The sequence below is a fragment of the Aulonocara sp. 'chitande type north' Nkhata Bay genome, linkage group LG11, assembly GCF_057382095.1.
Source record: "Aulonocara sp. 'chitande type north' Nkhata Bay isolate Kocher_YH1m ecotype deep benthic linkage group LG11, A_spYH_male_GT1.1, whole genome shotgun sequence".
In the NCBI taxonomy this organism is placed as follows: domain Eukaryota; kingdom Metazoa; phylum Chordata; class Actinopteri; order Cichliformes; family Cichlidae; genus Aulonocara; species Aulonocara sp. 'chitande type north' Nkhata Bay.
The window spans coordinates 30,907,248-30,923,672 of NC_141354.1; the positions used below are offsets into that span (position 1 = coordinate 30,907,248).

The window sequence follows — 16,425 nt, forward strand, 5'->3', positions numbered from 1 at the left end:
GCTTTGCTTCTATCTGCAGCTGAACTTCAATCAAAACTGAACGATGCCCAGAAAGTTTTTATGTGAGCAAACTATGTGCTATCCCTCATGTCTTCCTTTGTTCATATAACATTTGGTTTGCAAAAGCCCTCAATACAAATCCATGGCCAATGTAGTAAACTGTCGAGTTTGAATAGTCAGGTGGTTTCATGTGAACATGACTCACAAACATTTCTTGTAAATAAACGAGGTCCCACTCCAAAAGTTCTTTCCTAAATAAAGAAGTGCAGAGGGCCCATACGTTTGGGTGCATATCTGTGCCAAATGGTATGGAACTAATCTCCACTGAGTTATTTCTCATTAGAGATGGACCTCTGAGAGGTGCATCGGTGTGTGGACCGTAGACGGGGACAGGGAAGGAACTGTCTGTTCCTGCAGTTGATTTAATGTTGCACAGGAATAACTTTATGACAAATTTAATGCTGTACAAACTACATGGTTAAGTAGAGAAGCACAAGCCCTTTGTGCAAAGCTGCAGTGGAGCTGTACGTGGAAGAATTTTCTCAGTCTTACCGCTGCTGACAGACATACACGCACGCACGCACAGACAGACACCGACACACGCCATGCTACTGGGATTTAGTCAAACTCAGTGGAAACCCATGTGCTGATGCATCACTGTTATAGCACTCTGTTGACTGATTATTGTGGAAGTGCAGTAAAGACTTTTGGAAGAAAAAGGGCACACTGATTCAGGGCTTGAGGTTAAGTAGAACCACAAATCAGGCTTGATTTGTATGTTGAAGGTGTGATGAGTAACTCAGAGTTATCTCGCTCTGTTTTTCCACCCCAGTGATCAGAGAGTTTGTCTGTTTAGAGATCGCTAATCTGAACTCTTAGTCATCTTCCTGCCGGGCATAAGGTATGACCCTACCTTGACCTCGAGGGGAGAAAGAGTTGTTAAAAAGCTTTGGCACGTTTTTACATGATGTTCAATCAGTGCAGATATAATGGCACAGTCACGGTAGTAGTCATAATACAAAGACTCAGAATACGTGGCATTATTTTATCTTTATTTGTTTTCGAGCCATAAAACTCAATGCAATTTATACCATTATTAGTGTTGTGCTATTAAAATTTACATTTCTTTTCCTTTTATCAATAGAATTACAATGTGCTTAACCACAATGACAGTGATTAAAAGGAGCGTATAAAACAAAATAAAACCAATCCAATTACAAAAATGTGTCAGCTTTGAGAAGACAAAGTGGAGACTTGGCAATGGTGATTCGCTAAGGCTGGAGTCACACACTGTTCGGGGGGGGGGGGTAAAGTGAAAAGGTCCAGTCTCACTTCCTTCCTGTTATTTTTAAAGACATAAATTACCAACATCACACAGCTTCCCTTCTTAATACCTCTGGACTTGTAGAGATTTATTCCTTCTGGATGTTGCTGCCAGTGACTTGCTAGGACTCTTCCGTAGAAGGCTAACGCTTATCAGGCATTTGAGTCATGTACGGCACCGAATGTGCAAAGCATTTAAGGCCCGGGTCTAGTCATACTGAATACCACGAAAGTCACGAATTACTGTGCAAATAAGACATCCTTTAAAGATAATGAACTCTGCTAGAATTGAATAGTGAGATGTATGATTTCAACAATGTCGTCAAACATGAGCCTCTGAACCGCATGTGGCCCTGTCCCAGGAAGTCTGCATCTCCAGTTACTTGTCTGTCTGTAGAGCGAGTGGATCACGTTATTAAAAGTGTGTAGGGTTACTGTGGACAACCTTTTCTTGCGATAACACGTCCTGGAACATGGCAGCAGGTTTTAAACTAGGAATGCAATTTAGAGCCAAGTTTATATTAAACAATATTAAGACAGATGTAAGCATGGCGATATTTTAAAATGTAAGGTATTTATTTGTGTTAATAACTACAGTGTTGTTCTGGCTGAATTTTTTCCTTCCTCAGATGTTTGTTGTCCTAGTGGACCTCCCTGTCCTAGCTCTTGCTGCGTGTGAAGTTTTATGTATGCTGTGAAAATGCTGTGTGACACCGAAAAGGCACCAGACCGCGAGTGCTCACTCTGTCTGGTCTATTCTCTAGAAGGTCTAGAAGTAGCCTTTGTTTGTCCACAGAACTGGCAGAAAACAAACCCACTCCTTCCTCTTGCTCTCTTTCTTTCTCTGTCAGCTGAAGGGATTTGCTCTACAGCTGAGGAGGCAAGCAACAATAATGAATAGGAGCCTCTTGCTCTGTATCCCATCTGTATATGCTCGTCAGTGTGTGTTTCTCACAGTTCATTTAATGGCAGCTCTCTCAGAGTTTGTGTGTGCAGGGTGTATGCAGAGCAATATGTTGTTTCTCCTGTTTGTGTGTTCTAAGTATTGCTGGTCATGTTTTTGTGGTGTGGTTGTGTGCGAGAGTGAGCCTTATTGATGATGCCTTTTTCTTTTTTTGTACATACTAATGTTTTTACACCTATCCCTTCAAGTGAAACTGTGTATACAGCTATAAGATGCCAACAGAGAGTAGCTCTGCATTGGACTGTGTTGCTGTATCTGCAGCAGTAGCAGGCAGGTTTTGCTGAGTCAGAGCGAGTTCACACAGCAGTGATGATTGAGCGTTTAAATCTGCGCTCAATGGTGCCACTCGCTGGCAAACTTTGCAAACTGCATGCAGGGAGAAGGATGGGCAATAGCAGTTGCAGGAAATGTATGCTTTTATTGCTGTCAGTCACAACTCTCCTTTACTGCTCTGTAGAGTTACCATAACTGATTAAAGCATGTATTGTTTCTTAGCCTTTGCGGTGGCTATTTCCAGCATGACTTTGTATGATGTTAGCAGGAAACATCCTCTGTTCTCTAACTCACTGCAGATGTTCTCTGAGTTGCTCCTACTGTTTTGCTCTCACTATTTCTCTTTTTGGATAGCTTTCATATTTAACCACTGGGGATAATTGCTTCCAATGAGTGCACGATGAAGGGGTTTTCTCTACATTTTCAGTCCATGGAAACGTCAAGTTTGATGCAGTTAAAACACATTACTTTAAAGCAAAGTCAGAATCATCCTGCAAGTCTAGTAACATTACATACCACATGTGTGACTGTCAGCTGATTTTGTTTTTCCACTCACCCCTGATTTCTTTCCATACAGAAAAACTCTACAACTCAACAGGACGGGAGCTGCGGAGAGCCCTCTTTTCCCTCAAGCAGATTTTTCAGGTAATTATTTATTCATTCTAGCTGATGTCTAGTAAGAGCATCTTAAAACTGCACCTCATTCAACCCCCACAGTGCTTTGTGTTTCTCATAATAATTTTTTCAAAATCTTGTGAATTCTTTGGTCAATTTAAACGCATTAACATACAAGAAGTCAGTGCACACATTCACGCTCGCACTTGGACACATTACTGTTTTCTTGAGGCAGAGTTGTGCTGCTGAGAGTCTGCCTTCGTGGCAGCTGTGGAGTGTTCAGGTCTGGTCATACTTCACACTCTGGGCTGGGCTAGCGGGCAGTCGGTCGCAGAGGGGGAGGGATAACTGACAGTTAAATGGAAAAGAGAGCAACAGGCATTGATATATGCTCAGGATATATTAATATACCTTACTTTTTACACTCTGAGTGTCCCTGTGAGTTATCAGCTGTAGAGAACAGTGACAATTCTTGTAAAATATCTCTGATCGATGTCTTTCTTCCCTACATTCCAGTTCTGTAATACACATGTATGAGTTTAGTAACTGCTGGTCATTCTGTTTCTTTAGTGCACGCCTGTATGTTTAGGCTGTGCCAAATGACTGGAGTCTCCATCACAGATATATGGTAAATATGTTCTGGAAGCACTTAGACTTCCTCCTGGGGGAGAAGTAGCCCTGACCACCCCACTGTGTTTATTGCTGCTTTCCTCTCGATCCCATCTGAACAGTAGAGCGCATCAGAAAATGTTAAATCCTGCGGAAAACCTAATGCTTGGCCTTAAATTATGGAGTCATCGACAGGTGTGAGAGGTGCAGGTGGTTTTGTCATCAAGGACAAAATGTGGGATGAAGTGGAGGGGCCGAAGCAACAGGAATCCATTTGAACAAGCTGCAAACAGATTGCACTTCTCACTGCATCTGCAGCCACTTTTTACTGAATTTGAGAAACTTCTGCTGAGTGTTAACCAGCTGATGATTTGGAATGAGTAAAGTGTGTCTGTAGCTGTTCTCTTACAAGAAATAGTTTTTTTGCCTGCAGTAAAACAAATATTACAAGTGTTGTTTAGTAAATCTTCTTTTTTGCAGGAGGATTAACCAGTGGTTTTACCCACTGTGCGCAGATGAAATTACTATAATTTGCTCACATTAAGTCACCAGCTCTCTTGTTTTTGTGGCATTCATTTAGTTATAATATGATCAAGATAAGATGGACCTTTCTGTAGTGACTATCTGCACTAAACCAAGCGCTGCAGGCCAAAGAGAAAATACATTTTCTTGAGTAAATCGTGCCTTTAAAGATCAGCATAAATTATCTCACTAGATTCTTGAGCTGATTTTATCAGATTACTGTGCTTCTTAAGCTTACTTTTTATTAGCCTTATAGCTAAGTATATAATGCCCAGAATAACTCTATCAATATAATAGTATAAAGTAAAAAATACAGATAAACTGTATATTAAAATGGATGTAGCCACTGTGACATTCATTGTGCTTCACTCACATCATTTCATTTACTTTATTTATCCATAATTTTATTTAAACTTATATAAAAATGTGTATGTATCACCCAGACACAGAGTTTAATTAGTTAGTGCTGTTTGACATACAAATAAAGTGCTAGAGTTTCCCTCACCAAAACTGAAGAAGACATTGTTTGGATAGGTTGTTAGTACAGTTACCCACAAGAACGCCACGGTACCTGCCAGATATTTGCATTTAAAATACTTCAAAAGGCACCAACATGAAAAACGAGGTAGAGATGTTGAGTTTGTTAGACATGAAGTCTAGCAGAAAGCTAGTAGCCATACAGTGTCTGCCTGTGTTTGTACCCACATGGCTCAGCATAGGTACCTCTAATTATTCATAACTGTTAAAGTTAATGCAATTAAAAAAATGAGTTATTTAAAAATGGCTCCCCATACAGTTGATATGAAAGGGTGTTAGCTTTTGAGACCAAAACTGTTTTCAGCAAAAGGCTGTAAGCATGTTTGTTTTTGCTAGAAATTTGGCCATTTTCACAAAGGCATCTATGAAATCTGAGTTTCATTTGGAGCCATCCTTCAGTGACCATAGAAGCAACTGTCGGGTTTTTAAGTTTAAGCTTCAAACTTTCCTTTTTGATGAGGCTCATAGTTGGGGCTGGATTAGGTGACCCTGAACAATTCTTTAGTTATGCTGCTAAATGCTCAGGCTGCTGGGTGATTTCCCATAGTGCACTGAGTGCCATGCATTTATATGCTGCTACATTTTCTTTTCTCTCCCATAGTTTGTGGGGTTTTTTTGTCTTTTCTTTTCTGATGTTGGCTCTCTCTGGCTGCTGGAGGTTCCTTCCTGTTAAAAGGGAGTTCTTCCTTCCCACTGTCACCAAATGCTTGCTCATATAAGATGCTCTCATTTCTGGCTTTTTTACCTTGCAATATGAAGTGCCCTCTCGAGGCAACTGCTGTTATGAATCCACACAAAATAAATAAAATGTTTGAGTTTATAATCTTGGATATTTTCCTTTTTCTCTGTTGCCAGGATGACAAAGACCTTGTGCACGAGTTTGTGGTGGCCGAAGGACTCACGTGTTTGATAAAAGTTGGAGCCGAAGCCGACCAGAACTACCAGAATTACATCCTCAGGGGTATGTACGTTGCAGAACGGCACAGCTTTGCACCAGTGAAGCTGACAGCCCCCCCCGACCTCAATTTTACAACACAAGGATGTTATTAATCAATCCAGTAACACTTTTCTTTCCATAAACCTATCTACAGCCACATGTGTTTATATAAACTATGTAAATTGATGATTCTGCATGATGACCTTCTCACACTCACACATTTTACCCGTATAAACAAACTCAAATGTGTGCCACAGATAATGTGGATGCTAGGCCAAGTTTAGCAGCTGTTTAATTTATGTCTCCCGTGTCGGTGATGTCAGAGATCATGTGCGTTGAGGTTAAAAGGGGGCAGGGACAGCATGTTTTGGGGATACTAGAGGTCCACAGCTCTCTCTCTCTCTCCAAGGTCACTACCATTTAACAGCCTGCTGTGAGGAGGTGGGTCACACACGCTTAAGTGTCTAATAAAAGTTCTGGCAGGATATTGCAGATCATAAAACTAATTTTCCTCTCCTCCCTCTCATTTTTATTTTCCCTGCTCCTTATTCAGATTGGTTGCACTTCTGTTGATTAAGTTGGACTCTTGACGTCAGTGCTTTATTAGATGTTTGATTTTATATGTAGAACACATAATAAACATGAACTTGTTAGCTTGGATCGAGTCATTGCGGTTAGAAAAAAACAAACAAAACAAAAACAAAAAACCAATTGTGTAGCTCAGTCATCTCATCTGTGGTTTCTTCATTAAGCCTCCCTAATAAAAGGTCACAGTGCAGCTGACCCCTGTAATTTCGTTGCACATTTCCAACAGATGTAACCTCCCTTGTGTTTACAAACTAAGCTACAGCATGAGCCCAAATGCTTCCTCTCTAATTTTCTAACACGCCAATGTTGATTTTTTTATTTATTTTTTTGTTACTAAAGAAAAAAAGTGACAAAGTACTGATGGTGCCCCCCCGGCAGGTTATAAACGTGAACATGACCCCTGCCTAGACCGCCTCTGCAGGCGTGCTGATCTTAAATGTTGGAGGCTTCATCTAAACTTGGCCCCGTCTCTGATTCAGACAGATAAATCACACGGGTTAAATGGCCAAAACATGACAGGCAGATAACAACTGGTTTTTGGAAACTTCAGAGTTTACCACATGCAAGAGATGTTAGTGTCATACAGCTGTGAATGATGAGACCACTTCTCATATCTGTTCACTCCTCCTTATTGTGACATCCATTTTTTTCCTTTAATGTTTGGCAAAGCATGTGAGACTCTTTCCTTTCCTTCGTGTGCTAGTTTATCGCCTCATCTCTGCGGATTGGAGTCCTGCCCCTTTCCCCGTATCTTTACATCAACATGAGAACCTAAACCAAACTAGCACTCTCCCTGAAGCCCGTCTAACCCATTTAAAATTTTTGACCTAATTTCTCCTGACCAGCTGAGGAAATGTGGAGTGTAGTAGATCACCCTCCCTCGTGAGCCATGTGTTGGCGAACGCAAGTCGAGCATGTGCTGGAACCCAGATGTACAGGTCAGAAATGAATATAGATCTGGCGGCTTTACTGCTGATGACTTCCAAGAGGAGCTATGTCATAAGGATCCCCAAGAGGGGAGTGAATTATTTGCCTGAAATTTTCACACGTGCACACACAGAGAATGGAACAGAGGCAGATAGCAAACCAAGAGCAGTAATTGCTTTGGTATCAAACACTGATCACTTCTAATGCTTTTTGCTGTAATGTCTTTCAAGTTGAGCCCAGTAAAGGAAAAAAAAAGAAAAGGAAAAAAAAAAAGGAAAAAGTTGAGAGGAATGTGGCCTTGAACCCTGGTCTGTCTGGTGTGCATTAAAAACCTCCCGACAAAACAATCTTGCTCTCTTTCAAGAATAAATATCAATCTTATGGGTCTTTTGTAGTTGAAAAAGGCACAGTCACACGTGCACACCAGTCTGCTTGCATTTTAGAACAACAGGTCTCCAGCCTTAGCTCTGTGGAACATTGCCTTCATTGTAAATGCTTGTTCCTGCAGCATTCTTAGCAATCTACACCATCTCACTTTGCTCTTTTTCTTCGTTTTTTTTTTTTTCTCTTTCCATCTTCTTAAACCCCTGGAGGTGTCTGTGGCGGGTTAGTGCTCCCTCAGTGATGTGAGTGGTTTCTGTGTCTGCCTGGTTGGGGTCTGGCCCCTTTCACGGCCCCTCACACCTGGCTCGGAGGGCTTCCAGACCTGGGCTTAACTCCTTGGAGACCTGCGATTTTTTTCTTTTTCTTTTTTTGGACCCAGGGGAAAGCTTGTATGCCCTTATCACCCCATCAGAGGAAAGGGTGTGAGGTCACTGTTTCAGAGGTGCTCGTGCCATCTGGTCTTCCTGTAAATCTTACAATCAGCTGCAAACACAAGAGAGCCAAAAGGGCAATGAAGGCCTCATTAGGCTCGGTCGTGCTTCTTTCATGCTCATTTATTATCTTTCGAAAGCAGCTCTTGAAATCATAAATCTTTTGTTAATGAAATGAAAATCAGAGCAAAGGTTTCATAGTGTATGTTTCTTTAGTTAAGAATGTAGTTTCTCAAACCAAAAAGGTGTCAAATGTTGTCAAATGTTCTTTCTCTGCAGCAGACTTGTTGCAGGTTGGAGAAGTTTGACTTGTAACTCGTGGTTAACATGCGAAAGAATGTATTTTAAACCATATCATTTTTTTCAAAACCTATCACAGAGTTAACATGATACATATCACTAATATATGACAAGAAGTTCCCAACCAAGCATCAGTATGTGACTAGTTGTTAGTGAGAATGCATTGATTAGAGATGTAGTTGTCAAAAGTGATGTGGCTCAGGAGGTAGCGTGGGTCGTCTACTAATCAGAAGGCTGGTGGTTTGATCCCTTGCCGTCAAAGTGTCCTCGGGCAAGATGCTGAACCCCAAGTTGCTCCTGATGTGTTTATTGGAGCGTGAGTGTTAGATAGAAAGCACATAGGTGTAGGACAACATGCTTGTGAATGGATGAATAAGGCTTGTTGTCTAAGGCACTTGAGTACTCAAGCAGAGTAGAAAAGTGCTACATAAGAACGAGTCCATTTACCGTTTAGATTAGTTAGTGTTGTCTGGTTAGAAGCTGGTGGGTTTTACTTGTAACTGCAACTATTGTAGGCCTGCGCTTGACATATGGCATTGACTGTAATAAAAAACTGTTACTTAGGAAGCAAAGGTTCCCTGATTCGATGTCAGGAAAAGACACAAAGCCCTTTGGGGCTGTGCGTCTTTAATTTGACACAAAAAATCTGCCAAATACAACAGGTGGAGCTATCACTTGTGAATAAGGGAGCAGCTGAAAGTAGATTTGTCTTCTTCCTCTTCTGTAATTGCTTATCCCTCCTTTGTGGCACTCACAGGCTGCAGTATGTTATGTTACCACACTTTGAAAAGCATGGGTTTCATGAAGACCACATTTATAGTAAAGTCCAAAATGCTAATAAATCAGATGGTGGTTTAGGTCCACCCTAATATGTGCCTTTGTGCCATTCTGACAAAAAACATTCTATTCTGTCTTAAAAAGTGCCAAATAAAATACTGAAAGTTGGCACAGTAACTCGTCGTTGTTAGTGCTTCCTCAGCCCCAAAATAAAAGCAGCTTTTGCCAAAAGGTCAAATAAGTTTCATCAGTAAGCTCAGACTTTTTTTTTCTTCACTGTGGTTAAAAAAAGATCCCTATGGTACTAATTATCATGAGCAAAACAGGCAGAGGAGTTGGAAGAACAAATGACAAGGTTTTTCCATTTGTAGAATTTATAGTAAGAACGCTAACAAAAGCAACAACCGTGTTTAATTGGTAACTGTAAAAATGGGAGCGACAGACAGAGAGGGCAGATTAAAGACAAACCAATTACAGTCAACATGAAGTAATTATTCCCTGCTTTGAAAGGTTCACTGTTGACATTCCTCGCCATAAGCTTTGTTTTGAGCTACACTTTCTCTGCGTGCACTTCTTCGAGGCCGTGCTATTTCAGCCTGCATGCTGCTGTTGACAAAACATTTGCCATCTGTAAGCACTGGTGGAAACAAATTGGAAGTGAAGCGTTAGTTTTTGATGTATGGGAATTTGGAGAAACAGACTCTTTTTTTTTTTTTTCTTTTTCTTTTTTGTTTCAGCTTCCAGAGCAAGTGAGGATATATATTTGATGGAAAACACATTTGTAAACAGGGCATAACTTATCTCCATACCCAAAAGGCCATCACACACTGAATTATACTGTATATACCTGGGCTTGCATGTTCTAACTTAGTCTTGAAAATTTATAGCTCTCAAAGATATGAGTCTAGAAGTATTACCTTATGCTATAAGTTATGCCCATATTTCATACTTTTATCTCATTCGCTCTTCCTTGGCTTCTATGTCTCGCTACCACTTTAAGATCTCCTGGTTTTAATGACACGGCTGTTATAATCCCACAATGCTGAAGCACCTTGACTTCCTGGTTTCCAGAAGGAAGTGCTCAAAAGGGCCGTGTGGGAAAGATAGATGTGTTCTAGTCAAGTGTTTCATTACCTCTTAAACTGTCTAGGACCTAACCCCCCCCCCCCCCAATACAGCACACAGATCAGCTTTTAGAGCCACACAGCAGGAACTTTAGTGGCCGCCGTTTCCACAAAGTGCACCTGAAACACAAGAGCCTTTTGTTCAAATTTTAAGTGTCTGTAGTAGCAAAGGCTTTAAATTTTATATGTGACACACTAGCAAGACATGTGCAACAGTTTTCATCTGCGTGTCACAATCCAAAACGCTTCACCGTAAACAAAGGTAAGAGCAGCCAGCTTCATTTATGTACTCTGCACTTTGTAGCCGAACGGGCGGCTGTGGTGTCGAGCTGGAATGGAAACCTGTAGTTAAGAAAAATCACCATAGGAATAATCTAAGTTTTATATACAGTATTTGACTGGGCTATGATTTTAAGTTGGCCATATTAGGGATATTGGCTGCCACTGACATCAATGAGAGCCAAGAGTAGAAAAAAATCTGTTGGAAACCGAGGGTTAGAGCAGCCTTTAACCAGACAGATCGATAGATTGATATGTTAAGAGAAAGTTCTTGTGTATCTTAAGTGCAAAACAAAACACCAGCAGTACATTTTTTTAATACTGTGTGGATTTTTTTTGGGATTTTTTTAGCGTGGATTTTTTTAATCCACACTAAGGAGACTTTCAGTAGTCCTAAATTTAGATTCTGTTTTGATTGTTATGAGTGAAAACCCAGGCATAGCAGCAGTGTTGGAAGCTCTTCTTGGAAACAGTGCGTATTGTGTTGTCTGGATTGCTGTGCTGGAGGAAGACCTTTATGATGGCCCGTTGTCTGGATAAACATTTCCATTTTGTCTGTACCAAGCTGTGTGGATTTGTGCGAATGTATCAATATACTGCATGTGCTGGTTATTACAGGTGTAATCGTTTCCTTGTTAGTGTGATCGTGCAAGAATGACTTTTAAAAGAAGATAAAGTCATGCTTTGTTAATTTTTCTCTAGGGTAAAGGGAATTCGAGAGGGCCTTGCGGGAACTGCTGACACACATATGTAGACAAGAGCGAGACGGGGATCTCACGGAATGCCCTTGTTGTACCAATAGAAACTTGACCTCCTGGTTTGTAATGAGATCCCATGGGAACACGTGCATGTTTTCCACCCAATCTCATGCAGCTTTTTGAAAAGCCACTGCTCCCGCTGCCCTCTCAGTGCAAATCTTTTCAATCTGAAAAGCACTCACTCACTGAAACACACATAGACATTGTGGTGACGTGGATGTTCATTCATGCACACTTACAGCTTAAGTCTGCAGGTTATGGTCGTAATTCAATTTAGTTCAGTTCATTGTTATTTTTATAGCACCAGTTCACAACAACTGTAACCTCAAGGCATGTTATATTGTTAACTAAAGATGACACCCTTTGGTCAAGCACTTAGTGACAGTGGGAAGGAAAAACTCCCTTTTAACAGGAATAAACCTCTGGTGGAATGATGCTCGGGGAGGGGCAGCCATCTGTTATCACTGGTTAGGGGATGAGGGGAGGGAGACAGGATAAGATACACACTGTGGAAAAGAGCCAGAGATTATTAATAACTAATGATTAAATGTAATTATGGTTTATGAAAACAAGGAGAGGGAAAATAGGTGAGTGGAAAAGAAATCCTAATTGCATCATTTGAAGCCCCCAGGGTAACAAAGGGATGGTTCAGGCCACTGAGACACAGCCAATGAAGTCCCACCTACAAAGAATATTAAACATTATGGCTGTCCATTGAATTTGTATTAGGTGAATGTCTCTCTTTGTCAGTCCCCTTGGCAAGTAAAAAGAAAAACATTTTAAAGCTGCTGTTTCGTGGGATAGAACAACCTCATTTTTAAATGCTGCCAAAATTGGAAAAACTGAGCCTTTAATAAGATGTGCAATATCAGGCACCATCAACAGGAAGAATAGGAAACATTTTGTCACTGATAGGTCAAATATCTAAATGTCAGTTTTAAGTTCCTGCAAGTTAAGCTAAGGCATTTACACAACATTCAACTTGCATTACTGTAGTGGAATGTGGTTAATTTAGGAAATCGAGTAATGTTGTGTTTGCAAGTGCCTTATTCAGCTACAACAGCTTGCTAAGACACATATTACAGTTGGTTTCAACCAGCTAGCTAAACATTGATATAAAATCTAATGTTCTGTGGTGGCTGCAAGCATTTTGTTATTTTTTGAGCTCTCACTTGCATCTTAGTTTATGTTTTCCCCTCAGCTGAATGTAGTTTTCAGATATTTGGCATATCCTGAATCAATAAAAGTGTCTGATTGTGAAATGAAAGACCAAAGCCCCACAAAAAAATCTAGATAGTTGTAGTTGGTAGTAACAGGGTTTGGTAGTCTAGAAAAAGCTAATAATATTTTTATGCCTTGGTGCTGGTGATAAAATGTTGGTGGTCAAAGGTCAAGGACACTGTGACCTTTCATGTATTCAATCCTGGTTAATGTGAGATGTCAGGTACAGCTGGAGGAAATTTTATTACATCTGGGACAAATTTCCAGTAAGACAAGAACTGATTGGGGTTCGGTGGCTCAAGGTCGGTGTCGCTCTGACCTCACAAACCAGTTTTTATCCATAACTCAAGAAATCATATGCTAATTATAACAATATTGTACACAAATGTCTTATAAAGTAAAGTGATAAAACATATTTTTATCCAAAGGTTGAAAGCTCGAGTCTGGATCGACGCCGACGTAAACAGCAAGTCGACTGGTTGGCAGAGGCATACAACCCTGAGGCTGTAATCCTAGTCATGTGTTATATAGCTTCAGTATCTGCCTAAAAATTTGGTCCTCTGGGATGATGGGAATAACTTCATGTGGTCAGTGGAAATTTAGGAAATGAGTGTTATGCGTGATTTCATCCCACAGCCTCTCAACTCTTTCTGCTCCACTGGCACCATTTTGGTTTTTTGCTTCCAGCATGTTCTCTATAAATTAAGTCACCAGTGTTTAAACTGACATACTGAGTCACGTACTCAAATATACACAAGCAAATACTCCATAGACTGCTTGACACTGTGTTGAAAATACTAACATTACCTACATTTACCATTTACCTACACAAACACAGCAGCATGTCATCACGTGTTGGGGTTAAACTTGAAACCTTCTTCCGACCGGATGTGTCCCACTCTGTCCTTCCTCTGTGTCAGACCCCTCCGGCCCTCACGTGAGCAGACGGCTTACATCTGAACCCACTTCACCCCACCTGCCTGACCTATATTCTGGCTCCCCTTATTCTTCTTACCTACATCTGTAGAAGTTTTTAGCCTGAGCAGACCCACTGGCAGCAGAGTTACAATCCCATCCCAGAGCCTGTTTTACGGTAACAGAATTCAGTATACAAGCCAATTATATTATAAGAATGTTTGATTTAGTTCATTTCTCAAGCTCTCATTTTATCATCTCTGACCTTGCTGTCTAAGGTACATAAACTCTAATTTGGAAAAAAAAAAAATCCTTTGCAGTTATGCAGCACGCAGGCACATAGATTGAAATCGTCAGTGTTTCACGGCTTTAAGGCTGATTTTTGTAAGCTGACTGTTTTTTGGGACTGAATTCAGTATGCGACTGGCCAGAACCAGACTCAATCACACTACTATGCTCTGAGGAGCAGTAAGAATTTACCACAGCTCATCTTTCAGTTCACTTTACAAGAGGGTGGATGTAACGCAGCAGCTTGTTGCCAAAGTCTTTCTCATTTGGATGCGGTGCAGAAATCATCTGTTGGACTTCTTCCAGTTGTTCATTGTCCTAAAATCATTTGATAAAATTTATTTGGTGCAGTAGCCCTTCTACTCTCTCAGCTGTTCAAGTACAAAGAGGTGAGCAGTAGAACAGAAAGTGATACCACATTTAGCTTGTTTATTCTCCTCATAATGTTGTAGGAGATTTTGCCCTGCTCAGCACTGCAGTGGGTCTGCGGTGCCTGTGGAGCTTGCTCAGCCAAATACTGGGGAGGCGCTCTGCGTTACTTCATGCTATTGTTCCATTAGGCCTGTTTGTTTGTCTTCAGGGAATTTGTTTGGATTTAGGCCCACAGTAAATTTTGTCAAATGCTGGCAGACATTTATTCAGGTCTGAAAATGGAAGCGTCCCCCTGTTGTTTTACTGTATGGGGTTCAAATAAGTAAGTCTGGTAGTTCAGGTAAGTCTGGCAGTTGGCTCAGTGATTGGAATTAGTCTGGCTTTAATGGTCTGGGTTATTAGCTGACTAACAAATGTCTTGGTCCAGTACAGTAGAGCTGAGTAATAAACTTGACTTTTTATGGCAGACAGACTCTAAGTCAGGACGGAGCTAGAGATATGGATGCAGAAATGAGAAATAATAAGAGTAATCAATCAGACTGTAACTTAATCAGTAACTGAAATTCATTCTTTTTCTTCTTTATAATATACTTTGCAAAGAACTGTGTGTTAACAAATTTTACTGAAACTATCAAAGATAAGTGTTTATTCGACAGAAAAGTTGAAATCATATTGTATACATTGTATATAGAAGGGCTGTGTGAAGAGCAATTATTCCTTTATTCTAATGAGAAAAGAAAAACAAGAACACACCTTGTGAATATGTACAGATGAAGTTTTAAAAAATATATGTTTCAAACTAAACCTGAGCCTACACCTCTTTAATGTTTTTATGAAAGTTTTATTTTGATGTGACACTTCTCTTCTTCATTACAGATGTAGGTGGTTCACAACAACAAAAAAAAGTTATTTAAGATGATTAATCACTAATTAATTTGGTTAAACAGGTTTTTACTGCTACGGTTGTTTTATACCCATCTGTCTCATCACAACTGATCACAGAGTGGTGAAAGCAGAGTCGAGGACAGCTTGATGAGCTTGCTGGTCTACTGTCATCAGTATCGCGTTAAAGAGCAGAGGGTTATCCAAAATATACGTCCACGAATAATCAGATAATGCTGTTTGCCTTTCAGCTCCCAGTGTCATGCTAACTTCCAGAGACACTAAGCTAGCATTTTTTGCTATGCTAGCTATAGAAGATGGATGGATATCCTCTTAACTTTCTTTTTAAAAAAATCTGCATTCACTGGTGCCAGTGAACTGTATGTTAAGAATTGATGCAACTAAATCGATATGTGAGATATGTGTATATATTTTTAATCAGAAAATCCTGCTGGTTCCCATGAACTGACTATGAACTCATTTAACCAGTCTGTTTTGGTATCTGAGAAAGGATGTCTCAGCTGCTAGTTTAAAGAATTATTGGATACAACTTGATGCTAATATTGTATATTATCTTTTCCATTAGAGTTAGAAGGAACAATAAATCACTGTATTAGTGTGCAGTATCCCTCGTTCTCTCACTCAGATATCCTTTCGTTTGTGACATCTACATTCATAACAACATAGTGATGGTCAAATAACTTAGATCAAGGCTGCAAGGTAAAATCTCACTAACCAACTTTATTGATCCATCCATTTTCTCACCCCCTTGTCCAATTCAGGTTACGCTTAGGGCAGAAAAAACAGATTTTGATTGTTTTGAAGACTTGGGAAAGTGGAAACAAGCCATAAACAAAATACTTGCATGATACCAGTTTCTTAAAATGAGCAGATAAGCAAACTCATTTTCCCGTGGGTGAAAACAGAGCTGTTCCATAAAGTTTAGAGCCGAGTTCCATAGATTCATTGCTACTAGACCTTTTCAATGAGTCATGTGATCCACTGTTGATAAACTGTTGATTGTTGCTGCTTTTAATATGCACTTAGATCTTTTATTTTAACTGATCATCCAATAAATATGTAAAACCATCTTAGGTTGCTCCAAATAAACCCTTTATACAAATTTGCTGGAAATACTCCTGATTTGTTTATGAGTCACAACAGGAAAAATAGTGGCTTTGCAAGTCTGTATTCAGTAATAATCTCCATAACTCTGTGAATACTAAAATCTGACATAGTAGAAAATCAATTTAGATGAAAAAAAAAACCTTTGTTAGGCCTTGCAGTATACAGCGATCCAGGTACAGTGGGTACAGGGAAGTACACCTCAGAAATCTAAGCGCAGCATCTGGCTAATGCACAGAATGCAAGATAAGAGTCTCCATGTTGCACTGTAGAG

At 40.1% G+C, this 16,425-nt stretch overlaps 1 protein-coding gene across 6 annotated transcripts in view; it reads left to right on the top strand.

Annotated features, from left to right (window-relative positions):
* fhod3b (formin homology 2 domain containing 3b) overlaps positions 1–16,425 on the top strand; it is a 91,166-nt gene that overhangs the window by 47,361 nt on the left and 27,380 nt on the right. For all 6 annotated transcript variants that reach the window (XM_086312063.1, XM_086312064.1, XM_086312065.1 and 3 more), the window contains exons 4-5: positions 3,138–3,205; positions 5,699–5,804. In XM_086312063.1, the coding sequence (XP_086168189.1) occupies positions 3,138–3,205; positions 5,699–5,804 (174 nt within the window). The remainder of the gene's footprint in view (positions 1–3,137; positions 3,206–5,698; positions 5,805–16,425) is intronic.